A 27331-nucleotide genomic window follows, 5' to 3' on the forward strand; every position below is an offset into this window, starting at 1 on the left:
ATTGTTCCAGTTTGTGGTATCTCCACGCACAAGACAATGCTTGCTTGATATGACCTGTATATACAAGACGACGTTTTGATATTGCGAGTACATGCTTTGGACATCGCACATTTTGTATGTTTTCCTAGAGATTTCCTAGACATTTCACAAACGTTCAGGGACCAGGGGAAAGGCCATAGGAAGTTTTAGTTCCTGACTTCGACGTCTTGTAGTCTACATATCGTTATTCAAGGCTGCACACATTATTTGGAACTAAGACTTTACTTCGCGCACTTCCATGACTGTTGGTTGTTTCTGATTTCCATTTTATTTTCTTCAATCAAATTGTGACAACAATTAGACTATAGGAAAAAAAAGTGTTTACATCAGTACCACACGATGGAATGGATGTGCAAATCTCTGCGAAAGAGAAGAATGACATCCGAGTAACGTTCAACTTATAACATATTGCAAAGTTTCTAGCAGAGTCATGGCGTTCCTCGCTCCGCCTAAAATCGAAATGCCTGCAATCGACTGGTAAGTGGATATTGCCTTAATTTAAAAATATGGATTTCTAGGATTGTGTCTGAATGTTCTACAATGTTTCTACAGATTTCTGAAACCCAAGAATAAATATATTTGACGCGGATTCAAAGAGGGATAAAATCCTCACAAAATATTGAAAAAAAAATGACCTGAACCGGTTACAAAGAAGGTCAATCCCATATGCGGCGCTGGTACTACTCCTACAGTGTCCTGAAATAATTAATTTGTGAAAGATTGGAGGAATGACATTCTTTATTTTATCATTCAAGGAATATTGATGCTAATTTATTTATTTGAAAACGAATCACAATGAACATTTTTGTAACATTTTCATTTGAAAGCATGTCTAATATCTATAACAAAATGTTGTTCTTGAAAATTTTTAATCGATTATCTACATGTAGATCGGATATAACGGGCGTAGCCAATTCAAGGGGATGTTCAGCCTGAAGAAAAGTTTGTTGTGAAAATAAGTTTGTTGTGAAAATACCAGAAAAAATAATAAAACAGTTTGGTGAAGGTTGAGAAAATCCATAAAATCAAAGATTAAAAAAGTTATTTGAATTTTAAGTTTAGATTTGTGACGTCATATACGAGCAGCTGCCTAATAAGTTACGTGTTATAAAATGCATGAAATTCAATTATCAACGGTTCATGAAGACTGACATATTTGTTCTTTCAGGAGTGGGTGTAAAATGGTTTGATGTAAATGACATTTCATACATAATTTTCATGATTGGTTTGGGTGTAAGAGCTGAAATTTCTTCTTCACACATCAACTTGATCGAGAGATTAGATAAATTTGTCCCGTGACACTTTAATAGCCTACGTTGATGTAGGTTTCTTGAGATTTTTTATTTTCGGATAATCAATATGCTATAGTGCCGAAATGTCATCTTCGGCCAATTCGAAAAGTCACCGTCTTCCAAAGGCCAGAAAGTCCAGGCTAGGCCAAGGCTGACCCATACTGTCACAGGCCAAGGGTCCAAGGCCAAGGACTTAAGATAGCAAATTCTTATGCCAAGGTCAAGGCAAAGGCAAAATTCTCTTCGAGCCCAGGCCTCGGTCTCGAAGCCGACTTCGAAGATCATCATGATGGTATTCCCCCACAAAAGATTGGTACCTTCATATTTATGGAACTTTTCGTGGTCTTGAGGACCTACATGAGGCCATGGTCAAAGGACTCAACGTCAAAGACTAGATTTATCTTGGTCCAATCACAAGGCAAGGGTCACATTGCTGACAACTGTGGACCTATAGTAGCGTATGGGTAAGTCCACAATTGCATGCAATGGGTGGGAGTGAGAGAGCTATAAGGTCACCCAAGCTTCTGTATTGAGAAGTACCCTGTGCTAGATCCAGAAACACCCAAAACACAAAAATAATTATGCATTTCGACGATTTATATACAAGGAACTGAATGATTATTCGTGATGGATCTTAGCTGTTTGAGAACGTGGTCACTAAAGATATATAAAGATATAAAAGCTATACTATAATACATTCATGTTCTGTTTTGAACACATTTTAAAGCAGTGTCTCCATGGCCATCGATGTCTTATTTCTTTTTCTTGTATGATAGAGAGTAATGTTAATTTTTGTAAGTACCACTCTGTGAAAGTAGAGTCGGATGACTTGGACCTCTTGTAGATATCGCGTTTTAAGTACATTTCTTTCCTCTTAAAAATGAGAATATAACTTGGTATAAGAACGCCGCAACTTCACCATAACACTTTTGGACCTTCATATCAGTATCTTTTTCTTGTCAAGGGATACCATTGCGCCAACCATACTTAAAGTTAATGTAAAAAAAAAATGTTTCCGAGGTCACCATTCAAAAGGATGATATTCATTAACTGTTTTTCTTAATCTCTGGTTACAATATGGAGCCCTAGATGTCCTTGCTGACATAATGGCAATCTTTGGTGTTCTATAATAAACCTGGAGCTTCAACAAAACGGATGTGTGTTTAGTGCATGAATGTCCCCATCGATTCCCGCCCAGACATGCTCGTATTAATGATATGGACTTTTATCCGCAAGTCCTCCTGAATGCCTACTGCATTCATAGCGATCTCAAAGAAACGATTGAAACTATGAGAAAGCTTATTGGATATGTCGAAATGTCTGCTGCCAACCCCTTCGTGATGGCTAACCAATTAAATGAATTTTAAAGACGTGCTTGCATTGTCCTCTCTTAATCCCTCATAGATGCTAAAGAAGGAACCCGCCTTTTGTGAAGAATTGATTTCACGATCTCGGTAGCTCGAGTATTGATCATATTGTAATCGGTGGGTTTTGAATATGGTTTGAAACGCGAACGAATGTTGGATGATCGATAGTTACACGAGGTAAATTTAGAAGGACTTGTCGGCCGTCAGTGTTTTAAGAAATACAAATTAGTTTGAGCGTTGTGGATGATTGCTAGTCCCAGATCATACAAGAGGTGATTTTGGAACATTTAGCGCGCGCAGGTCCCATTTCCTTTTGAAGGCAACTGCCGATGATAAAACAGCCATACCAACGAGGCCGAAAATTCTGACCGTTTGTCAGTCTAGGTCCATGGTATAACATTCTTTGCTTTTGTCGGTCTCGCGTCGGGTTTGCTGATATGACTGATGCTTAATGGACAACAATAATTCAAGGCAGGAAACGTGAGCCCAGTCCCTGCTGGGTTCGGATGTCACTTTTACACCCCGGTGTAGGTGATCCATGTAACAGTCTGATCTGTGGTTACACTCATAGTAATGTATTTTCTCAAAAGCCCATTGGATAAAGGAGCAAATGGAAGTGGTAATGGTCGGAGATGATCAAAGTTGATAGAGATTGAAAATAAATAAACCCTACTTCTCTTTGCCTATTGTTTCTGTCACTCTCCTGCTGTACCTTATAGTTCCTACCTAGACCAACTTTATGTCTTCATTACTTATGGCGTGTCTCTTTGTTTTGCCTTCTCCACTTAAACAATCCTACCTATCGAGACCATTTTCAAGCTTTCCATGTTGACGATATCAGCTGAAGATAGGCCCATAATGACAAGACCTGCTACATCGGGCAAGACAAACAAACGAAAACACGCCGTGTTGCGTCTAACTGCAAGAATTTGGCCAAAGGAATCTGTAGGCTATATGACACAAAGAAAATTGTCAGTTAGGCCCTGCATTGGCAATAGTGTATAAAAAAATCGTTAAATCTCTCCCATGGTCCATCACTGTGCTTTATTTATGGGGTCTAGGAACACTCTGTTGTGGGACTGGGTCACATTCTGTTCTAACAGGCATATGCCATTTTGTCACATATGTTATGTAAAAGGTGCGTTGAATTATTCATGCCATTTAATGGGAAAATACAATGAAGTAGATTTTGAAAGAAACCCATTAATTATTTTCTGCCTTTAAAACGATGGCGAACATTTTGGCCTTGTAATCATTGAAAACAGATGTAATTATCGGATCAAGACTTGCTCAAGATTTAAACAATCTAAAAGGGGTGTTAAATTATTCATGCCATTTAGCTAGAAAAATAAAACATACTGGACTTTGGAGAAAAACACATTAATTCTTTACTGACTATTAAATGGTGGAGAACATTCTGACCTTGTAATCATTGACGACAGAAATAATTACAGGATCAAATCTTAGATGGGTCCTACCGGAGTCGGGATGGGATTGATTAGAATCTTGCAATCATACTTCGATTTGTGACGTAGAATTCACCCGTCTTTAGAGAACACATCAAAGAGTTCCGCATCCCGTCTTTGTTGCTGAAGACAGTGGTGGGATGTCACACCAAGAAGTAAGAGACATAATCGACAGTGAAAGAAGTCCGTAATCCCTGCGTTACAAGTCGCTGTCAGGTGCAGTCAATCGGAAGCCGACTTTTGAAGTGTGGCTGTGGCCTGAACTGTCAGGGGTTTTCTACAAGAACACGCATGGAACTGCTGAGTTGTTGATCATAGATGACGAAGAGGTTCATTTGGTTGGACACCCTAGTTCAGTTAGCATCCTATATTACAGAAGTGCCTGTCAACGATATACTTGAATTTCATCGGAGACATTACTTTTGTCACACTTATTGACATATATAGATACTATAGTCTTGATCATGATGTTGGCTTATCATCAAAGAATGTTTACCGCTGGATAGCGAGCTGAGAGAAGGACCATTTCCTCCAACAACAAACCATGGATGTCATTCAATATTACTTTCTTCGGGTAATGACTTGGTGATTGTGACAATCTTTGCATCATTTTAGGAATAGAGTCATTATTGAAGTATTAAGCTTTTACACCATAACTGTTGACTTTATCCTTGAAGAAGAACTGTGAGCATAGTGAGTACGGTACGAAACCATGAACAGTGAACAGTTACGAACTTTTTCTCGTCTGTTTGGATTACATGTATAAAAATGGAATCTTTTCTTGCCAAGACAGTGGACTCTTATTTGTAAGTAGTAATTAAGATGTTTAATGTCACAATTATTCAAACATCAAATTGTGATTAGTTTAGGACCTCATGAAAGAAGGCATTGCTTATGTTAGGGGGAGGGGAGGGGGTGAGGGTTAGACCAATGTGAATTTATTTATTTCCTGTAGTAATTGAAGTATTTATCATATGGCCTTCATGAATTAATTGAAATTAACGAGTAATCTGATATTTCACGGGCACATTTAGATTCAGATTTTATTTCCAACATAACATAAAGAAACATAATTTTCATACATTCGTAACAAACATTGTTAATATAATTATATTCAATAAGCTGAATAATGACTAACATACAAAGATATTTACATAATATGGTACATTTTATAGATAAATTATAAAACATAATTTAGATAGAAAAAAGGGTATCTGTGGAAAAAGGGAGATTTACTCAAAAGTATAGCTTGTATAATTTGAACTTCCCTAAACACATGTGTTGACATGAAAATTATATCTGGATGGAACACATTAATGGATATAAGGTATTCAGCAGCCTTTTGAGATAGATGTAAATTAAACACATCAATGGAACTTCATTTATAAAGGTTGGGCATCTATTTTTTTCTTCAATATATCAATAATATTTTTCTAATCAAAATTCTATTAAAAACATACATTCTAGGTGGTGATTCTTTGTATTCAAAAGTGGCATGCATGATGCTCATTAGCACTCAACTGAAATAAACCAAATCATCTACAGTTTATTCCAAGTCAAAACCCCTTTTCTGGATTTCGAGTGACTACCTTTCAGATTGACCAGAATACATGGATGACAATAATATCATGTACTGTAGATTACAGTTTCAGAAAACTATTTGACCGATAAGTTTACATTGGCAAATGAGACTCCATGAAGAAGTTAATCGGTCCATTTCGTCACACCAATGAGAAATAATTTCCTTTTTTTTACTCGATGGACAAAAGGACGTATTTTTTTTCTTTTCTGTAAACTGCCCCCAAACCTTGTCGCACGATCGTGTGAAATTTACAAAAGCACTTGTTTAGCATGTAAGGGCACTCTTATTTCTTCTTTCACTCTCTCAAGAGTTGATGGGGGTTAACTAGTAGAAAGGGGATATTTAGATTGATTGCACCCGTTCGGTCGCAAGAGTGGAAAAGAGGAGAGCAAATATTGGAGATAAAGGGCAAGCTGCTTTACGGCTTCGACTCAAGATCATCAACAAGCAAGATATAATGAAGAGGGCCTCCTTTCTGTTATTGGTAACCAATATTGGAGATTGGAATTCAATAAACTTAATTCTTGCTTCATCTTAAAAAGACTTAATTGTAGTGCAAATGACAGGAGAAAGGATCATAAATATTCATTACTCTGTCAGCCCACTTTCTGATATATTACATATCTATTTTAGTTGAAGTGTTTTTTTCGTTTAATCAGTTTGTATGAATTTCTTCATATCCCTTTATTTCCCATTACCCTTACCTTTTCCGTGATTTTTTTTTTCAAATGACGTTTTCCTATCCCCCTTCCGTTTTTGTTTGACTGGCATTTTGATGGACTTGATTTTATACTTGTTGTGAAGGAAAACATCTTTGTGTCTTTATATCCACCACCCCCTCTCTCTCACTACCACTACTAAATGCCCCTGACATTTTCTTTAATTCTTATCTGGGGTTACGAGGAGCTCATGTCTTTGAACAAACCAAGCCTGTGCATCACCAAACATCCCACTTCACCCCCTCACCTCTCCCCTTACAACAAACAACTTCAGCGGAGTTACATGTTTGTACTTTCACACAGAAGTCAATAAAAGAACAATTAAATGAAGAGAACGCATATTTATTTTGAGGTGAATCTACATATTTACTTTGTAGGGGATGTAAGGAGTTAGAAAGTGCCTGTCTTGTGGAGGCACTGCGAGCGCCTCCATGTCTTCATACAAATCGAAGCCCAGTTCCGTTGGCTCGTTCCATAAACATAGGTGTACGGAGTAAACCCGGACGTACGAGATCGTCTGCTTGTGCAATACACCCAAATCGTGTATAATGGGTGGCGCCACTGTCAAGTTTTTCGTATAGTGTTGTTGCACTATCTTCTACAGTCTTAGGTAGACAAGGATCTTCCTGTTCTGTGAATGTTCAATTGATAAGAGAAATTAGTGATAATTGGTTGATAGCTTCGTTGGAAATGAGTTGTAGTCGTGGATATGTTAGCAGATGCCATTTCATTGTCGACAATGAATAAAGTCACACAAGTGAGTATAGGCCTATTTCTATGTATAAGTCATTGCGTTCAAGTTGGCCTAAAAAGCTAAATATTAAAAGAACGAAAAAGAACGTATTGTTTTCTGTTAATTTTACGTATGAATCCCAACATTTCTGAGATCACAGAACAGAAGGGTCTTTTCGATTTAATTTGATAACGATTATCATTATGATTAGAAGGGTCGACTTGTTTTTGTTGTAATATATAGTCTTCAGTTTAGAAACTGAAATAGTTAATATTTTTCTGTATATATGACATTATCTATACGATTTTCATTGTAAGTATCCTTTATCTATTTCTTTTTTTTTATCTCATCTATTGTCATCTGTTTATCTGTTCTATTATTTTATCATACTTTCGAAGAATCATTTTCAGTTTTTGTCCTAAAATGTTTGATACAACTAAAATAATGATATATGTGCATCAGCTTCTCCATCATACTATACCAAATTTATAGGTGGGTTCATACAACATGTACGATAGCTCTTAGGCAATTCATAATTTTTATCACGCTTTATCAAAGACCTATGTTATGACCCTACCCAAAACCTTGGCATGTTGACATTGTTGAGAAAAAAATTAATGTTGATAATCAAACAAGTTTAAAAAAGGACATTGGCTTCACCGATGAATGAGACACCGGGTGTTATCGTTATTAAACTCATACTTTTTGTAGAACGTTTATGCCTCCAATCAAATATGCTCACTTTGTAGGTGACCTGTTTACATTCGCACCTGGCATAATCATGAATATAATTTCCCCCATCCCTGAATTGAACTGAACGATATATCAGTATTGGAACGTGCACAAAACACCATGGTTCATTTCCAAAGAGCATTGAATTTTATCGCCAGGTACAATAGAGATCTCCCCCCTGTGCGTTGATGACTCGGCTTTGAGGGTTGCTGGAGTTCAAACATAGAGCTGGGGTTGAACTATAAGAAGCAACCCCTTTCCACAGAGAGACCAATCTTTATGTTTTCAGCCGTGTTCCGCTAAAAAAACGATGCATTTATGGTTTGCATTTTGAGCTTCTGATAGCGCGTCTATTCCTGCAATGTTTCATAACCACGGTAACACACAAAAAATGAAAACAGTGTGTTAAATGACCTATTTACCAACCCTACCTGAAAGGCAAGCAAGCCTTTCTAAAAAAAGGATGTGTTTATATGGGAGGGGGGGGGGAGTGGGTACCTGCCAGTGTTAAATTTGGGCAAGGGGTATTCAAGAGTCCAATTCAGTTGGGTCACGTATAGTATCCCTGCATGGGTCCGTATTCAATACGTTTTTTTTTCTTTCAATATTATTATACAGAACTATATAAACAGGTTATATTAATAGCTTCTTTGTCATCTTATGGTAACTTCTACAGACTCTTTACTGTCTCAGTGGCGATTAGATGTTGGCCATTTTAACAATGCCAGATATAGAATCGGATGACGAAATTAACCCATCATAATACCATTTTTATTCAATGGAGCCCGATATCATTTCCCTTTCCAGGCTCTAATCATGGCATGGCAGGTAACCTTTATGATGTTTTACTCACTTTATTCAAGATAATTCATTGTCATGTATGAAAACACAAAAAAGTAATGTTTTCGGGCATATAAAAAGTGAGTACAACAGTATACATTGACATTCATATTATAGATTCATGTACATGCCTATACCTTCTTCAAATTGACCATCTTTGCGTGGGGATATCACCTTTAGAATGGCGAAAAAGATCGGTTATGGTTCTATGGGTGATGCACTCGTAAAGGGCAACCCCAAGGCTTATAACCACCATCATGACCATGGCCATGATAATGAGTAACGAGTCTCACAAAAGATCCCCTTACTCTGGAAATGATAACGTGTTCCGCATCAGTGCCATGATCATTGTATGTATGGGATTCGAAGATCTTTATCTCCTTAATTATCACGGGGATGGAATAAAAGATAGGTGATATTAAAAAAAATGAAATGAAAGGGAAAATCGATTAAAGTTTGTGTATCGCCTGTAAACAAGCTGATTTACAAAAGATGATCAGAGCGAGAGAAGAAGGGTGTTCCTAGATACAAGGATAACAAGGGGGAGGGTGGTATCCGTTAAGTCAGTTACTAGTAGCTCATAGAACTTGTTATCATAGAAATTTACATGAATGCTCATTTTGTGGCAGATTTTAATCACAGGGACTCTCCCGTGCCCCCTTCATCTCCCCCGAAATACGCTATTCCCCCTATCCATATGAAGAGTGAACCACTTTATGATGTGAAAAATATTGCTCGTCTAAAAATAAAGTATTAATCGCCCCCTTTTAAGTGACCTCTCTTTGTCAGGCATTTTTTTTTACAAAACGGTGTAATTTTTTTCTTCAAATATTTGTATACTGAAATTTGAGATTTTTTTTCTTTTGAAATCATGATCCGTCCCTGGGTTGAGTATAGCATGAGGTGACTGTGTAAATTGCTGCTGAATATTTATCCATTTGATCGAAAGATGGAAGTTGTGTTTCATTTTTTTCTCCTTGGTTAGTAAATAACTGGACTGTTTTCGTACACAGTATATTGAGGCCGTCGTCAACATCAAGCAGGTCGATCATGACGACGGTCTCCTGCGTTCTGAAATTTAGTTAAATAATATTTTTCATATACTTTTTTATATTCAGAAAGAGATTGTAAATGATACGTGTGTCTAAAATGTATATATATGTAAAATCTATGTAATTGATTATGTTGTATTATGTTGAACATGTGGAACGCAGAAATAAATTTCAAGCAAACAAAAGCAAACAAATATTCAGTTTTAATAAGATTCTGGCAATAAGGGGGGGGGGTATACTCAGCATTGAGTGCCCTAACACATCAGCTATATTGAACAAAGGCTCCTACTAAATGGTTGTGAGTCCATTGTCTTACTTATGCTATATATACATGTACCTATATTTGGAAAGTGAAACCATTGGCAGAAACAGAAAATCAATCCATCGATTTTAAGCGCTATTCTTCCTCATAATTCGCCATGGGGTGTGTTAGTAAAATTCGGTATCTTGGGCTTATTATTTATCGTTATTTGAATGAGGTAAACCAATTAGTTATTAAAAAAATATAAATGTATTGTCACCGACGCTTGGAAAGACAAGCTTTATTCACATCATTTCATATAAACCTTATATAAATGGGAGTAATAACGTTGATTGAAATGAGAAGTTAGGTTGATTTTATAGGGTATGTTATGAGTATACAGAAAACAGTGTTTTCAAGTTACCCGTTTAGGCATGATACAGACGTAATGCTTACCCCTGTTTATCAACAAATCTTGTCATGATCATACTCTGTCAAGTTCAAATGCAACCTCCATTTTCTCGATTGGTTTATTTTGGGGGTTCATGGAACATTCTTTTCTCGCAATTTTCCCATCATTGTCAGCTGAATGAATAGGCCTAAATACCTTCACCTGTGCTATCCACAATCGATCAATATAACATCAAACGCTTGTAATTATAAAAGGCAATCACGCAAATATGTCTTTGAATTGTAATAATCATTAGCTAAGTTTCAATGATATTAATCTACTATTTGAGTTACATGTTTCACATGCCATGAAGCGTGACATGTATCATTTTCAAAATTGCCCCGATTGATCGAAGGAACAGACGGCTGGCTTTCGTTTGTTATGGTCTATTGTTCTTAGAAGGTCATAGTAATTACATTAAAATAGGTTTACGCGGCAATCATCATGAGCAAAGTTCATACTAAAGAAATTTTCGTTTTATCCTTTCTTCAAGTATTCTATATTGTTCGAGGAAGCACCAACCAAACAATAAGCATAGAAATCCATACTACATTTAAAAAAAACATTTCCTGTCTAATTTCTCAATTTGAATTCGTGAATGCTGCTGGCCCCATTCAATTATTGGTATGTCGATGTTTGAAGTTCGAAGTTTGCAGATTTGACACGAAGACACTCCCAGCATGTGAACATAGCTTCATTCATGTTATTTTCATCATGTGTATGATAGACCTCACCTCGCTCGTTGGTGCGATCATTTTGTTTGATGCCCAAGAAGCGTTTCAAACACCAATTTGGGAGTTCATTTTATACAAACTTCATCGGAAGAAGACAAAGGAGTGATGATTTATGTTTAGATTATTTTCAATTGTTATCAGAGGTGAAACAGTCAAGTCGGAGGGCAGGGAGAATGTTCCATTTGTGATAATGAGTAGTTTGAACATTCATCAAATATCCCTGGCGTTCTTTTTTCTAATGTCTGAACGGTTGAATACAAAATTGTGAATATCTCACATTTTTAGAGTGAGATTCATCATGCACATTGTGTCACTACTAGCATGACTAGTTTGTGATAACTTTGCCGTTGGTTATGCATTTCTACTTTAATCGTAACCCGTGAAAGATTTGCGATATAAATATCAGTCGAAAGGCAGGAGGAAATCAATTTTGTGAGTATGTATTTTCAACATAATTAAATATATTGATTTTTTTATTACATCTTATTATAACTTTTTATGTCTCATTATTTCAATATTGTAAGGGTACTTCGAACATTCTGTTATACAGCATGTACAGTAAACTCGGTGGAACAAGCCGGTGTTGAATAAATGTCATCTTGCTGAAAATTGTGTAGTCGGTCTATGGCAAAACGTATCAAATAAGTCAACGACCCTTTTCGCGATACAGAGTAGAAATAAGAGAACATTTAGTAGCTTTCCTAACATGGTTTAAAAACCTCCCTGGCGACGACACGACGCTGAAGTGATGAGGAATGGATGTTGACTGGTATTTGAATGGACGCCGGATGGATGAAGCTATTGTCATGATTGTAATACACGAGCCCTGGACCCCGCGGGCCTGAATATGTTAATCAAAGGGGGTACGTATTTGCTCCTGTACCCCTCTAGATGTAGGTTGTGTTTTTGTGTGTGCATCGCGGTCGGCTTCTTGGGAAGAAGTGGGTCAAGTAAGCTTGCCACGTCATCCTTTCCAACATCATCCTCATCATCATCGCCCTTATCTCGTTCATTCTTGATGCTGCCGTTATAGGTGACAGTGTGAGAGAGATGCTAAATTGCGAAGGTTTCGGTGATGCATTCCTTGCAATGAAAGACGATGTTGTTGTTGTGGTCGTCTGGGAAGGATTTTTGGCAACTGGTGTATTGGAGATGAATTATTAGTATCAATCTCAGACGTTGAAATGCATGACCGCGTGAGGATCCTTTTTTGGTTTCTGTTTCTAATTAGACAACAGGTGACTGGTGCATCCGCATCTTGAATTTTGTGCGACGATGAATACATCGTATTCATTCTGAAGAGCGAAACAATTTGATCTTAGAACAGTACGGGCTTTGTTTGGAAGAGTTATTGTTGAAATATAGTTTCACTTTAATTTGGTTTCCCCAGATATTAAGCAGAATTGTTTGGATAAAGCGAATTTCGTGGCCTGTGCAATCATCAACGATGAGTTTTAAATTGGCCGATGTCTCGACAGCAAAACAGCATGATTATTGGATATGAAACCGGGATATCAACAAGTGAAAGCGGAACACAAACATTTCGATCAGAGTTATCAGACTGTACATGGCCGAATAATTTGGATAATTTGAATTGAATGCTTTGAATAATTATGTATAATGTTTGATTTCGTGCCGAGGTTAATATGGTGAATGTCCACTGAAACCACACATCTGCCATTCGATCCTTCGATCTCAATTAAAATAAAATTCAATTACTTAACATTATAATTACCAAACCACGTGATGGAAAACCGTTCATAGTAATTGATATATTTCATCCAACCCGCACGAATCAGGAAGAACGAGGAGCGTCAAATAAATTTGAAGTTTGCAGTCTTAATTGGTCATGCGTCAATTGGGAGAAACAAATTTGACTTGCTACTGGTAGAAGATCGTTAATTATCAGACGATAAAAGCCCGCCCATTTGATGTGTTCAGACTTTTGGTGACATTATAATAAGTGATTCATTCTTCGATTGCACGGGCTTGCGAATATGTGAACTCGGGTGATGAAAATCAATCGGCGTTATGAAAGCAAACATGAAACACTAATGGAGCCGAAAGCATACAGGCTTTCTTTATTAGACCATGCTCCCAGCAGAGAGATGGGAGAAATATGAGTCAACCGAGTTCTTCAGTGGCCATTATACAGATTGCCTTGGATCAGAATAATTACCCCAGCGTCATGGATATAGATGATTGTCGTCGTAATGATCATCACAATACTAAAAACCTTCTGTAGAATATGTATGTCTCTTTTTCTTATTGAGAAATCAAGGACGATATTTCAATCTGAGAAGAAATTATTGACATTGTGCCAAGCTGATGATTAGACGATGAAAGTGGCATTCTTCCGTCTTTGGAATTATTGTTCATCATCGATGGTGAAATTTCTTTTGTCAACGCATGGACCTATTGTCAAAACTGTTTCCATGGTATTCAACAGTTATTCGTTCGTAGACGTCCGTGACGTTTTTACATCTTCCACACCTACCTACCATAACTACATTCATATGCCACGCCGGTCAACATTGACGTACGTCGTTGGCTCCAGATGAACTCATCTACTATATTATTACAATTGTGAACTCTTGGATATTGTGGTACTAAAGTAATGTTAGCATCTCGGTGTTTTTTCACACAATATGGAACCACTGGCATGCATATTTAGCTTTGCTACGAGTACGATGGTGTCTCATTGCTGCATAATTTATTTCCTTTGCCCAAGAGTGGTCGAATTAGTTTCGGATTAATGACACTTTGTTTTGGTTTAGGTGATCGCATGAACGAAAAGCAACACCGATTATGGTTACAACCGTGAAATAGAAATCTGGATTTACGATATTCTGTTTCAAATTTTAACAACTCGACCACCTTGTTTGTGGAAACAAAGTGAAAAGACACATCTGAAACTTGTTTCCAAAAGACACAAGTGAACCGAACAGGCTGCGAGGAGATGCAGAAATACTGTACAGTTTTTAGTTACGAATCGAACGATCTTGATCACTGTTGACGAAAGTAGGGTAGGGTTTTCTCCGGTTTTTTCTCTCATATCAGCTCTGAAAGATCAAATGAAAGTACATTTGGCCAATGCAGCAGAACTGTGAATGTGCCTCACTTTATGTTAGTGAAATACAGATAAAACACGTAATCTTTAGGTCGTAATCTTGGATATCTCGAGATAAAACTATTTGGGAATATAGCTGTTGGAGAATTAAGCTGTACTTTTCTTACTATACAGATCAAGCCTTCGTGTGAGCTAAACATCGACCCGATGTAAACCTATACCCTTTGTAACATTACAATAAAATCATTGTTTTTGTGCAGTGTTAGGTATTTACAACTACTATTGATCTTGTGAGTGCTCTGACCTGCATGAGGTTAACATAATCGTCAGGATGGTGCAGACTTCCTGTTCATGCTGGATGACCACTGATAGCCATACGTCATCTTGAATCATTGGGTGCCTTAGTGGACCCCTATCATGCCTATTGTGAATCCACACCCCACGGATCGATTGATGAGTAGCCCATCTATCTTGCCGCGGGCTATTATTACCATCACCATCAGCGAGTGAAGTAAGAACTCAATAATAACCAATGACTCAACGGTCGTTGTCTCAACGCAAACCAAAACAAGCATTCCATTTAAACTTGAGGAGGAAGGCATTTGGGCGAGTCTTATTTTGTATTCGCAGAGGGTAACCTTAGCATGTTAGCTGATGAGATTCTAGAAAGGCCTTTCAGGTGTCGCCGTCTTGCAAGGCGTTGTTCTGTATTATAGTGTTTAGAGCTGTTGGATGAAAAAGTACTTTGAAATCGGTCAACCATCTAATAGGATAACGTCTTTGAGTATTGATTAAAGAGCCGCCGCATAACATTCACTTGTTTCACATAGTTTTGAATAAAGCAATTGAAGCGTCGCAAGAACAGTACCGTTACATGCTTTCGCCTGACGTTATGTTTCTCCTCGAAGCAAAAGAAGAAGGAATTATTTCAATCAAGACACGAACCCTTTGGACATACCAGGATACCAATATTTTGCGCTCCTGTGTCAAGAGTATCAGCAGACATTCATCAGGAGATATACTTGGACATTCATTCTAAGACATTCATTCAATTACCAAAAAGCCAATAACTTGCACGGCTTCTGTACTAATATTATACGTTTCGGATCGATGTCTGTGGTGCCTATGGCTTCTTCATGAGTAACATGAACCTTTTGAAGGAGTAAGCAAAAGGTTCAAGAATCATGAAGGAATTGCCAAAGATTGCAAATTGCACTCAAGACTATATTACCTACATGGTGTCGAGTTTGACATTTTAGAGTAAAGATCCCAGGACAGCAGTAACTTGCTAAGTGGATTGATTCTTTGTCATTTGATTCTGAGGACATATCAGCACCAGGACTTCGGAATATTCCACCAAAGACCAAGACTATCTTGGTTCTTTGGAACATTCGCTTTCTAAGATGCCATCGAGGTCAAGACGACTCGAAGAGGAGAAGAGAAGACGACTCCTCTATGATTACCTTTCATGCTGTAGGAGTGGTTTCTACTCCGTACAACATGCTCAACATCATCAGTACGTATTAAATTGTATTCATGATTTAAATATTGGAGTAACTATTTAACAACATAGTTTCATCATTACATATTGCACGAGCTTTTAATGCACATGGATAAAACCAATTACACCCTCTAAGATAAAATGTAAAGTTTTCTTGAACATGTGGGTGGTATGTTCATATACTAACGGGTTGTGTCTGAAATATTAGAGTGTATATAAAATATGTCTACATCTTAAAAAGATAATTGCGCAACTACTACTTTTGGCAGTGAACAAAGAAAAGTTACCAATCTGCTATATCATCGGATTCAATATTCAATAAATTAATTTCATTTCCATCACAAATGCACATCAAATACAAACAGACAAATACGAATTAAATATAATTACAGATCAATTTCCTGTACAATATCATAATTTTATAACAACAAAAGCGTGGACATAGGTCTCTTGAAAAAAAATCCTTCCTCAAACCTATATAACTATAACAAAACACTTTTAGTTTGCTGTAAGCATTAAGGGATGAGGGGTTATTTTTCAATCAATTAATACGTACACGACCTCTTTGCGTTGGCCACCATGGCTTTGTTGAAATAATATATATTTCTAATTCAATAGAAATTTGAGCTTTTATATCATTCATTGTTTAGTACACAGATGTTGACGGATTATCCCACACTATGGCCATAAAATATGCAATATGTATTCTGAATGTATATACATCTCCGTGCTTAATTTTGGTTTACAGATCAGGGGCCCGTTTCATAAAGGACTTGCAACTATTGTAACTTTGCCATTATAGCAACTACCTTGATTATGATTGGCTGCTGAGTCATGTTACCATGGTAGTTGCCATAATGGCAAAGTTACAACAGTTGCAAGTCTTTTATGGAACGGGCCCAGATTTGCTGTAAATCAGCATTTAGAGAATGCTTTTGATTTACAAATTTTTACTCTTGATTTTAATGAATGAAAAGCAAATAATTACGTAGGATACAAGGATAAATGATATGAAACGATGGTACTTATTATTCGAGTGAAAATATGTATTTAAAAATTATAGCTCTAAAGCGATTACCACCCAAAACTTTAACAGAATTTTTACGTTATCATAAATATCATCGGATCGATCCTTCCTCGGAATATTATTGCATTTTATTTTACAATCATAATAGCGACGCCGGTTTGTGAGAAAGATGCAAGTTTGCGACAATCAACAATGTTCATTTTCAGATTTGTCTTCGGTTATTGAAACTTCTTTGTAGGATCATAGCGACAAGTAACTTTCCAGTAAAGAATTGCATGTTGTACCGTGAAGTGTATTTCATGTGCATATGGTCCCTACTTGGCCAAACCTGAGCAACAAACTCACAAATTTTGTTGGGTTGTCTGAACAATACTTTCCTCTTGGTGGTTGGTCAGCAGTGCAAAGCACCACCTTCTTTGTTAACAGGAGAAAAAAATGCTTATTTGCTATGGTTACCCAAGTATAACTCTTCTCTGCTGCCTCAGAAGCAGCCCTACAAGCATGGTTCTTCTCTCTATTTGAGAAACCCAACTCCTGGAACCACCTTGGCAATGACTGTGCTACAAGCCAACGACAGCCAACCTCAAAGGGGAAGCAAGTCAAGCAACAGATCTTCCATCCCTTGCCTGAGCACCGTACTCTGCAACCAGTTCAGCAGCTCCCGGTTGCATAAATGTTATCATTATGGTAACTTTGCCATCTAATGGTAGCTCCCATGGTAACCCTGATCAACAGCCAATCAGAATAAAGGACTCCATGCAAGTAACCATTGGATGGCAAAGTTACCATAATGGTAACCTTTATGCAACCGGGAGCTGCTGAACTGGTTGCTGATAACGGTGCTCAGGCAAGGGATGGAAGATCTGTTGCTTGACTTGCTTCCCCTTTGAGGTTGGCTGTCGTTGGCTTGTAGCACAGTCATTGCCAAGGTGGTTCCAGGAGTCGGGTTTCTCAAATAGAGAGAAGAACCATGCTAGGGCTGCTTCTGAGGCAGCAGAGAAGAGTTATACTTGGTAACCATAGCAAATAAGCATTTTTTCTCCTGTTAACAGAGAAGGTGGTGCTTTGCACTGCTGGCCAACCACCAAGAGGAAAGGATTGTTCATAACGGGCTGAAACTCCCAGTGACCATGGCGACCGGTGAAAGAACAACTTATGATTCCTCTGGTAATCATGAGGCTATCCCTTCTCATGTCTGTTTCACCTTAGGTCGAAGACCCTACAACTGTCATTAGAATCTCCCTGAGTCTATTGATCTGAATTCATCAAGCCGTTAGAGGATTAACAAGGACAAAAGAAAGGGCGTCTTTAATTCTAAGTTTGCAAAGCTCTTCTTTTAGAATTATCGACTGAATCTTTAACCTCATTTCATTCGGTCGAACTTGGTTGCCAAACTTGCGTGGATAATAAGGTAGAAAAGAAGATTGTTGAGACGGTTGATCTAACTCATCTCTCCCGGGATAGTCCTTACATAACAGTCTTTTAGAGAGTGTAGGCCTTCATGGTCACGGACCAGTGCTTTTTAAGAATTCCCTCTAATACAGTTGAAGTGCTTTTGAAGTAAGGGTCAAAGTCAAGCTCCTCGAAAGTGTGAAGTCAGATTTTACAGATGAGGAGGTTTCAAAGCATAATGGTATTGCAGAAAATATGTGTTGACAAAACATGAGACCCAAAGACGGTAGGGTTTCTAACTTAAATCCGATTTGAGAGCTGGAGGAGATTTGACGCTCCGAGTTCGTGGGGGAAGCAGATCTCTTATATGATTCTTTGGGATTAACGTATAGAGTTCCACCATTGCAATTGGACATTTCGGTGATTTGAAAGTTCTTTATTCTTGAAGAATAAGAAAATATCACTATGGATTTATTTTGCTGCGTTAGCTGGTATCTGAACATCTCGGAATTAATATGGGATCTTTGGCAAAAACATAGTCGCAGACGATAATGCAGAGTTAAAGGGAAAGTTCACCCTGAAGAAAACTTTGTTGTAAAAATAGCATAAAATTAATAAAAAATATTGGTGAAGGTTTGAGGAAAATCCGTTAAAGAGTAAGAAAGTTATTAGAGTTCAAAATTTTGGATTTGTGACGTCATAAACGAGCAGCTGCCCCATGTGTTATGTAATATAAAACGTATGAATTTCAAATTTTGTATGGTTCCTGATGACTTAATTTTGTTTTCTTTTCATGATCTGGTGTGAAATCATTTGTCTATTGATATACAAAAGTTACAGTGAAAACCATTTTCAATTTTCTGAGAAAATGACATTTCATTGATTTTTTTACCATTCGCTGTGTAGGAATGCTGCTCGCATATGACGTCACAAATCAAATAATTGAAATTCTAATAACTTTTTAATTATTTGATGAATTTTTCTCAAACCTTCGGCAATATTTTTTATTATTTTTTCTGCTATTTTTACAATAAACTTTTTGTCAGAGTGAACTTCCCCTTTAAGGATTTCAACTGGAAGTGAGTCCACGGTCTTTCCAAATATTTTAGACTGATTTTCGTATCGATGCTAAGAAATTTACAGTTGCATATATTTGGAATGTTTTATATAAAGCACCGTACTTAACCCTAAAAGGACTGGGGGTATGATGCCCCCCTCAACGCTTCGCGCGATATTTCCGAAACGCAAAAAGATAACGCTGCAAATTGTATGCAATTCTTTAAGTCTATATAGCGCAACTTTTTAATTCAAGTTTGCGACATACGGGTATAGCATCGCGACGCCACATGACTTTTTATGAGACAATGTCATGTCGAAAATGGCAATTTTTTTTTTTTACTTTGTGTACAAAGTCTATTGGAGATGACTTCCATAAAATGGTGATTATTTCTTGTTCTAGCCTATTCTAATTAGTCTGCTTAATTAAATTGGTGTTTGATTTTGTTGTTAAATAGTCTAATAATTTCCATATTAAAAAAGATGAAAAAACAAAGAAATTCTAAAAACAAAGAAATACACAAGGAAATAATGACTTTCGCAATTTTTTCTTCGTGTAAATCTTTAACTTAAAATACAAAGGTGACATCTGTATGAAAAGAAGAAAATTTGAAGTGAAATTGGGTGTTAAATATGCAAATAATATTTTTAAGGAAAAAAAATTGCCCTTTTTATTCATAATAAACAAAACATTATTATTTTCATTTCTTTTATACTGACTTGTAGTTTATGTAGTCAAGAATGTGCGTGCCAAATTTCGGCGCGGTCGCACGAACGGCGGCCGAGATCAGGGGGGGGGGGGGGGGGATGGTGGCCATCATGCCCCCCCCTCCTCAATACATAGCTCAGTCCTCTTATAGGGATCAACGGAATGATGTTTTTCTTTTTCATATTTAATATGATATTAATATTGTCTTATTCGTTCAATGTTTTACTTTCATGGCTATCCTACACGCTGATTGCATACGTCTGTTCTACTATACAATAATATAATATGCGTGTTTGTAGATACGTCTGCATGACCAGATGACGTTAGTGTATTGATCAATTTATATTTACACTGCACCATCTGTCATGTCTGTCAAGGAATTGACTAAAGAAATTAGTCTAGCTCCCTCTACGGCAGAAAATTAGTATTTTCTTGAATTGTTTTTTTTTTTTTTTGGGGGGGGGGGGCAAGTGCCCCCCACCCCATCTGTACGCCAATCAATGGGGAGGAAAGGAATTGTGAACTTGTGTAATTATGAATTACTTTGGGGACAACTTGTGCGCGCTAGGTAAAGGATTTCTTTCTCGCCCTCTATTTTTTTTATTAGGTAGGCCTACACTCTTCCATCTTGGATTTCTTTTTTCTTCATCTTTTTACGATAACCGCGATCTCCCCCAGTTTCCATTAGTCTGAATTCGGAAGAATCCACCGATCAGCCTCGCTGCTCTGACCAATCAGATACTCTCCTACCTTACTTATTTGACCAATCAAATCGTACTTAATTACCATTTCTTTGAATCAAACTCCAAGAACCACGAACATGTATAATGACGACATCAACTGTCGATTTTGTATTGTGCTTCAATAAGAACCGAAGGATATCATGTCAAGATTCTCTGAAACTTACGTAGCGTCTCTAATGTGTGGTGAAACTTGACCCAAATCAATAAAATCTGTGTGAGGTAGATGGATACAAATATGATATATTGTCTGATGTTTGCTTAGTTTTGTCTCGGATTTGGATTAGACGGTTTGAAAGAGTGCTCTTATCAACTCACGAACTTCAAGCATTTTAGATTTCCATTTCAAGTACTCGAGTTTGCTGGAAATTTGTGGCATTTATAGTGTGCATTCATGGCCCAATATCATTAAGATTATTGAGCACTGAAAGCTCTGGACGGCATCTAACTATCCATCAAATTGTGTCACCCATATTTATTTCTCGTGCGATAAACTAGTAGCGAACAATTCTTTCAAAAAGACAACTAAAATAAAAATACCGGAAAGCAACACTGTCGTATTCTTTCCGGAAATGCCACCACAATCATCTCCAAAAACTTCAAGGTATGGCGATATTTCTGATTTTTCGTTTTTGTTGTTTCGTTTACACTTTTATTCTGTCTTCTTTTATTTCCTTTTCTGATGTTTTAGCTCTAATTTAAAAAAATTGTCTAAAATTTTAAGCAGTCTATTTAAGCCCGTCACTCTAAGTACGAGTTGTTTGAATCTTTAAACAGCAATGTTAAAGAAGAATGTTTTAAACAACGTGTTTAAAACTGTAAACAACTTGTTTTACACTTTAATAATACTCTTTACAGTTACATTCTTACACAATATGTTAAAAATTTAAACAGCGTTCTTATCACGTGATATTCCTCATGTCACGATGTAACATTGCATATTGTTTATTAAAATTATGCAGTGTTGTCTCTGAAGACTGTCAAGAGTGGAATTTTGTTGAATTCAAATATTATTTATTGATTGAATATTTATTATTATTTATGAGCTGACTGTAAATATCATAAATTAGGGTAGTTCCTATTAGATTCATGTGATGGTTGATTTCATGATTTCGTTAAATATGCATTTTTTATTACAATAATATTTGTTCGCGACTTACATGTAGTTTAGGCGAAAGTATATTAATGTACGAAACAATTTTATTGATTGTGTATAAGCTTAGACAAATAGGCATATTTTGTCACTTTCATCATCATATACATGTACGTATTTTCGTCATTCATTTCAAGGTTCTATCAAGAACGTGATAGTAACATTTTTACTAGGCTAGATTAAATTAGTCGGTAAAAAATAAAAGTTTAAATTGCACCGTACGGTAAACAAACAACAACATAAAACAGGCAAACAAACAAACACACACACACACGCACACAAACAAAACACAATTTTAAAGAAGATTATCGATCAAGACAGTTTAGAGACCACAATCCTGCATTCTCAATGTTTGCTTAGCACTTAGGGATCATCAATCTCCCATCTCCAACTTATGATCTATTATTCATTTACACCTCAGTTGTTTCGACCAACTTAAAATGCAAAAAGATCGATTTTTCTTGGGTATCATTGGTCCTCATATTATGCTCATTAGAGTTGATTCCTTTGTCATACCATGGATGACTTCAGAGTATTAAAGCATGGATGCTGAAAAGAAGGGGCAACGAGAGGGCCGATGGCTGGTAGACCGGAACAAGGGAGATGGGGGAGGGGGTATGGTTTTAATAGGATTAACAAAAAGTATGGATCGAACCTTTAGCAGTAGAAGAGGTTTAAAAGTCAAGAATCAATAAGATGTGGATCTTCGCTCGGGGTTAGACTTTCAAGGTTTTCAGCACCTTACACACGCACAGTGTTAAACATAAGATCGTGCAAAGCCGGGCAAGCCATGCACACCAAGTTTCATATCGAACAACATTTGTGTACGAAATTCTAACTGGCGGATTCGGGGGGGGGGGGAGCTGTCAGGAGTTACTGAAGCCCAGGAAACTCTTATAGAGATTCAGTACCCCTGGGACCGAACTTTTCCACTTTTCCCGCAGAGTGAAACAGACATGGTCGCGCTCCAATTCCGCCCATTGATCTCAAGTTTCAATAAAAACGATTTTTACCCCAAATCCTACAAACCCAAATCCTCATCCCTTAATTCCCCTGTTTCGATACAAGAATACTGAGAAGTTGTAGGTGAAAGTTGGCAACAATAGTCCGATCTTATTATTTTTTATTGGGTTGTACCAACCGCCATTGTTATGGTTCTGCACAACCCCCATGCCAAGCAGAAGGTATTTCAAGTTTTTATCGATGGACAACTCATTGTGCCACCGTGCAAAAGATCCAGCGACTCTGAACTCCGAGGGGGATAATTAAGCAAACTTCCCAAGGGAAATTAACAAAAGAGAAAGGAATAACAATGCAAAGAAGAGAAAGGAGATAAATGCATCCTTTTCGTCGATATTCATATTAACTTTTCTCGAAGGATGCAAGTGCAGTATAGTTGCAAAGTTACTGTTTCGAAGATTACGCAGTTATTATTTCTCGAACACTGGAATCATGTATTTGAAAGAAGTTTCTCTCCTGGAATTTGCCGAGTTGACTCTTTCAACAAATTTCAAGTGACTTTCCATTAATTTTGTTGTATTCGACATCAGGCTTTGTGTTTGATCGTTTATCTTTAGAGACACGTTCGTAATAGTTCCATGAACCTGTGTGGCATCAATGGATACTGAAGTGTACTACGAACTTTTCTTCATTATGGCTTATTGAAAAGCTGCCTCGGTTTTCTTTTCTCTCAAAGACTACGAATTATATCGACAATGAAGTTTTTGGGTGTACTAGATATATCTTCCACCGAAAGCAAAGGCAGCATGTTTTGCCGAGCGCCGCCGAAAAGTGAATTGATTCAGTAAGCGTTTACCATAAAAGGCTATTTTTTTGTTTACGTATTAACACCAACATAAACTTGAGTAACAGTACAGATATACCTATCCCATTTAAGCGAAGATAATGGTTTCCGATTGGAAAATATAACGAAGGGGCAAAATAACTGACTGAAAAATATAGCGGAAACAATCCCAAGGTTGAAAAAAACAAACAAACATTTTGACTGAAAATGTATTGGGTGATGTTTAGGTTTCCTTATGAACGACTGCATTTAAGTTTACACAACTTTCCACAATGAATTTACATTGTACCTGCTCTGACTTTCACTTTATGGCCTTTCTGACTTTTTAAATGGCCGTCTCCATTTTTTTTCTTCTCGACATTCCCTGTGAAAAAGGTGATTTTAAAAAGGCGATGACATTACAAAATGAATTGATGTGAGACAACAGCGTTTCCTCATAATAATAAAAAAACACAAGCACTTTAACAACAAACTGCTGATGATTATAATATAGTTCACTTTTTATGTTTCCCGCTTTTTCTTGCACGATGCCGATAATTCATGAAATAAATTGATTTGGCACAATGATTTTCCTCTTCATCGAAATACTATTTACCAAAATGATGGTTATCAATATTATGTTTATTGTTTTTTCGCCCTTTGTTTTGCAGGGTGCCGATATATTGAAGCAACGGTGGATGAAATATGACACCGTGATTTTCCATAATTATCAAATTACAGTTTCTATACCAAAATGCTGATGATAATTCTTAATTGTATTATGTTTCTTCTATTTTTTTCAGGATGCCGATAGATCCGGCTTCACCCCAGTTCGGCATGTCATCTCCATCGGGGTCCAGTGTATCTAGTAAGTAGTACAACTTGATTTTTCTTTCCAGTTTAGTTCAGTTTGGTAAAGTTCGTTTCAACTATATTTTATTTATTTTAATTCTATTCTTTTCATTTCAAGTCAATAAATGTATTCAATTCAATTCAATCTATTTACATTAAAGCAAATTGAATTGATTTAATTAAGATTCATTAAATTGACTGAAATTTAATAAAACGAAATTAATTGAAATAATTAAATCAAAGTAAACCAAATCAAATTAAATCAAATTGAATTAAATTGAATCAAATTCAGTTCAATTCACTTCCACTAATTTAAGTTCAGATCAAGTGAATTGAATTCAGGTGTATTCATTTTCTATTATATTCAATTCAGTTCAATTGATTTCAATACAAATTAATTCATTGTAATTAGATTAGAGTTAAAATTATTCATATAGGCTTGATGTTACAATTCAGTTCAATTGAATATAGTTCACTATAATCTTGTTCAATTTGAATCAGTCTTTCTTAGTTCAATTCAGTTTTTCTGCAATTTATTTTCTTATACCTGACACAAAGAAATATGAAGCTGGTATATACCTGAACGGTATGTGATGTGCTTGATACATAAAGTGTTTAATTCCATCATGATTGACAATCATTTCATTTTTAAAATGAAATGAATGAAAGCTGTCCTAAACCGAATTAAATAAGAATATTTATTATTATAATATCAAATATTATAATGATAAATTGTTAATCATACATCCGCAAGTCCATTTAATTCGGTTTAGGACAGTTTCAAGAATTCCCTTCGATTAATTCCAGTTCAGTTCAGTTCTATTCGCTAATTTAGGTATAAGTCAGCATTTTTAAAACAGAATATTTAAACGAACTTATGACATCCTTCTTGATTTCCTTTTAAATCTTTCAGGTGAGGAATCTAATGATGGAGACTTGACGAAGGATCCTTACGGAATCACACTACACTTCGTCACCGATCCGGGAGAGAGCATCAAGTTACGGAAACTCATCCACCCTCTCGTGAAACACTTCGACCATTCCTTCAAGATGTTCAACATTGCAGAACGCAGCAGACCCAACGGGCAGTTCAACAAGGCCAATGGCGGCGCCAGAGACATTTTCCCGGCACTGTCCGTCATGTTGTTCCTGCACATCGACGAGGATGTTGACGATAGGAGGATATCTTCAGCGCAGGAATACCTTGCGAGGAAACCTTGGAAGTACCACCACAACTCACGGGTTCCGGGGAAGTTGTACCTATGTGAACCCAACTTTCAGAACTTCTACACCACCGAACAGGACATGCCACTGTGGGCGGTGCGGCAGGTCCACTACGGCAAAGAACATCTCAGGTTTATGCTCTACGCGAGTCGGGAGAACTGGGAGGACATGATCCGGTTCTACACCTTAGTGCTAAATCGAAAAGTAGAATACCAAAAAGAGGACTTCTGTTACTTTGTAACGCACACAAGAGATTCTTCGGACATCCAGTTCGCGCTCAAGCGGATCCCTGAGGACTATTCGGTCAGACCGCTTTATACGTCGTTCCTGCAGTTCAAAGTGCGCGAGATTGGTGAGCTGGTGCCATTGCTTCCGAACTCGTGCTCGCCGATCAGTCCCCAGAGGTGGCAGACTACAGACCCCGACGGCAATGTGACCTTGATCCTGGTGACCAAGAAGGTTGGGACAAATAACAATAGCGCCCTCACCCCCCGAAGACAGTCTGTGGACGTCCTGCAGCAATTGATTGCCCCAAAGCCATTGAAACCTAAGGCCAAACAAGCCTTACAGACTGTCCTGGACGAAGATGAAGAAGACTCACAGTAGGCTAAACATCCGTCAAAAATTAAAGCTTAATAAAGTATGAATGGAATGTTATATGATGATTCAATACATGGAAATGTTTACGTGCTAACGACATCTCTCATAGAGTTCGGTGCTCACTTGATGAAACGCTGATTAGCAAATAGGCCTGTCTTGAAATCTTCAGGAACATTACTTGGGTCCGATAAGTGCATGTGGCATGGAAATGATCCAAGCAAATGTATTGATATATAAAATTTTTTTTTCTTATCCAAATTAAATATCCACTTGAATATACTCACAGAACGTGGTTCATTGTATAATTTACGAGCAATAATGACTTAAAAAAAACATTTCCAGTAACATTTCACATATTTAAAATTACATGATTTATTTTCATGTGAAATATCATCTGCATGCATGGATGTCTATACTGCATGATAACTTACACTTTCTTTTATCTCGTGTTTGTCTAATGAGGGCATTTGATGTTTTGTGAATAATTTCGCATGCTTGTATTGATTCTGGTTGTACAGTATACAAGTCCTTTCTGCTCTAATGCATGTCACTTGCCACTTTCTTGTTGTAAATTCATCGATCCGGTTTGAACAAAGGGGAGAGTAGAAAAGTGCAGTACACCCTTAATGGATTATTCAAATTGGATTATGTCCGACCCAAAAGTATGGGGGGGGGGGAGAAACGAGATTTACAATTTCATTCCTTTAAAAGTACCAGCACTTTGATGAATGTCCTACTTGCTTTTTGTACATCATCATTTCGCCACACAACCAAATCATTAAGGAAATTTCGAGTTAAGCATGTTAAGCAAGAAGTTATTTGACGAAACAGAAATGGAGATACAAAGTGAAGGCCTACATGAACAACAACAACAATAGGCTTGTTCACCATACAATGGGAAATGCTCGAGGAATGTAAGTTTCGAGTCGTAAATCGATCGATGATGCCCGATAGTTTAATTTAGTTTCAAAATGGT

The 27331-nt window shown here is 37.0% G+C and overlaps 1 protein-coding gene across 6 annotated transcripts; it reads left to right on the forward strand.

The window, feature by feature from the left end:
• Positions 1 to 410: 410 nt before the first annotated feature.
• On the forward strand, positions 411 to 27004 carry LOC121429669 (protein FAM124A-like). Of its 6 annotated transcripts, none has more exons than XM_041626825.1 (3): positions 411 to 516; positions 24483 to 24547; positions 25445 to 27004. In XM_041626825.1, the coding sequence occupies exons 1-3, from the start codon at positions 470 to 472 to the stop codon at positions 26359 to 26361; spliced, it is 1029 nt and encodes a 342-aa protein (XP_041482759.1). In that variant the 5' UTR covers positions 411 to 469; the 3' UTR covers positions 26362 to 27004. The 6 variants fall into 6 exon arrangements, with proteins under 6 accessions (XP_041482759.1, XP_041482760.1, XP_041482762.1 ...); XM_041626826.1 differs by lacking the exon at positions 411 to 516 and adding an exon at positions 4913 to 4970; XM_041626828.1 differs by lacking the exon at positions 411 to 516 and adding an exon at positions 7090 to 7222.
• The last annotated feature ends 327 nt before the right edge of the window (positions 27005 to 27331 follow it).

Source organism: Lytechinus variegatus, chromosome 16, assembly GCF_018143015.1.
Source record: "Lytechinus variegatus isolate NC3 chromosome 16, Lvar_3.0, whole genome shotgun sequence".
NCBI lineage: Eukaryota > Metazoa > Echinodermata > Echinoidea > Temnopleuroida > Toxopneustidae > Lytechinus > Lytechinus variegatus.

Coding starts and splice junctions, on each gene's coding strand:
- LOC121429669 (XM_041626823.1), top strand. CDS start 15,722: ATGCCATCGAGGTCAAGACGACTCGAAGAGGAGAAGAGAAGACGACTC. Junction 15,835..24,482: donor CAACATGCTCAACATCATCA/GTACGTATTAAA, acceptor TATTTTTTTCAG/GATGCCGATAGATCCGGCTT. Junction 24,548..25,444: donor ATCGGGGTCCAGTGTATCTA/GTAAGTAGTACA, acceptor TAAATCTTTCAG/GTGAGGAATCTAATGATGGA.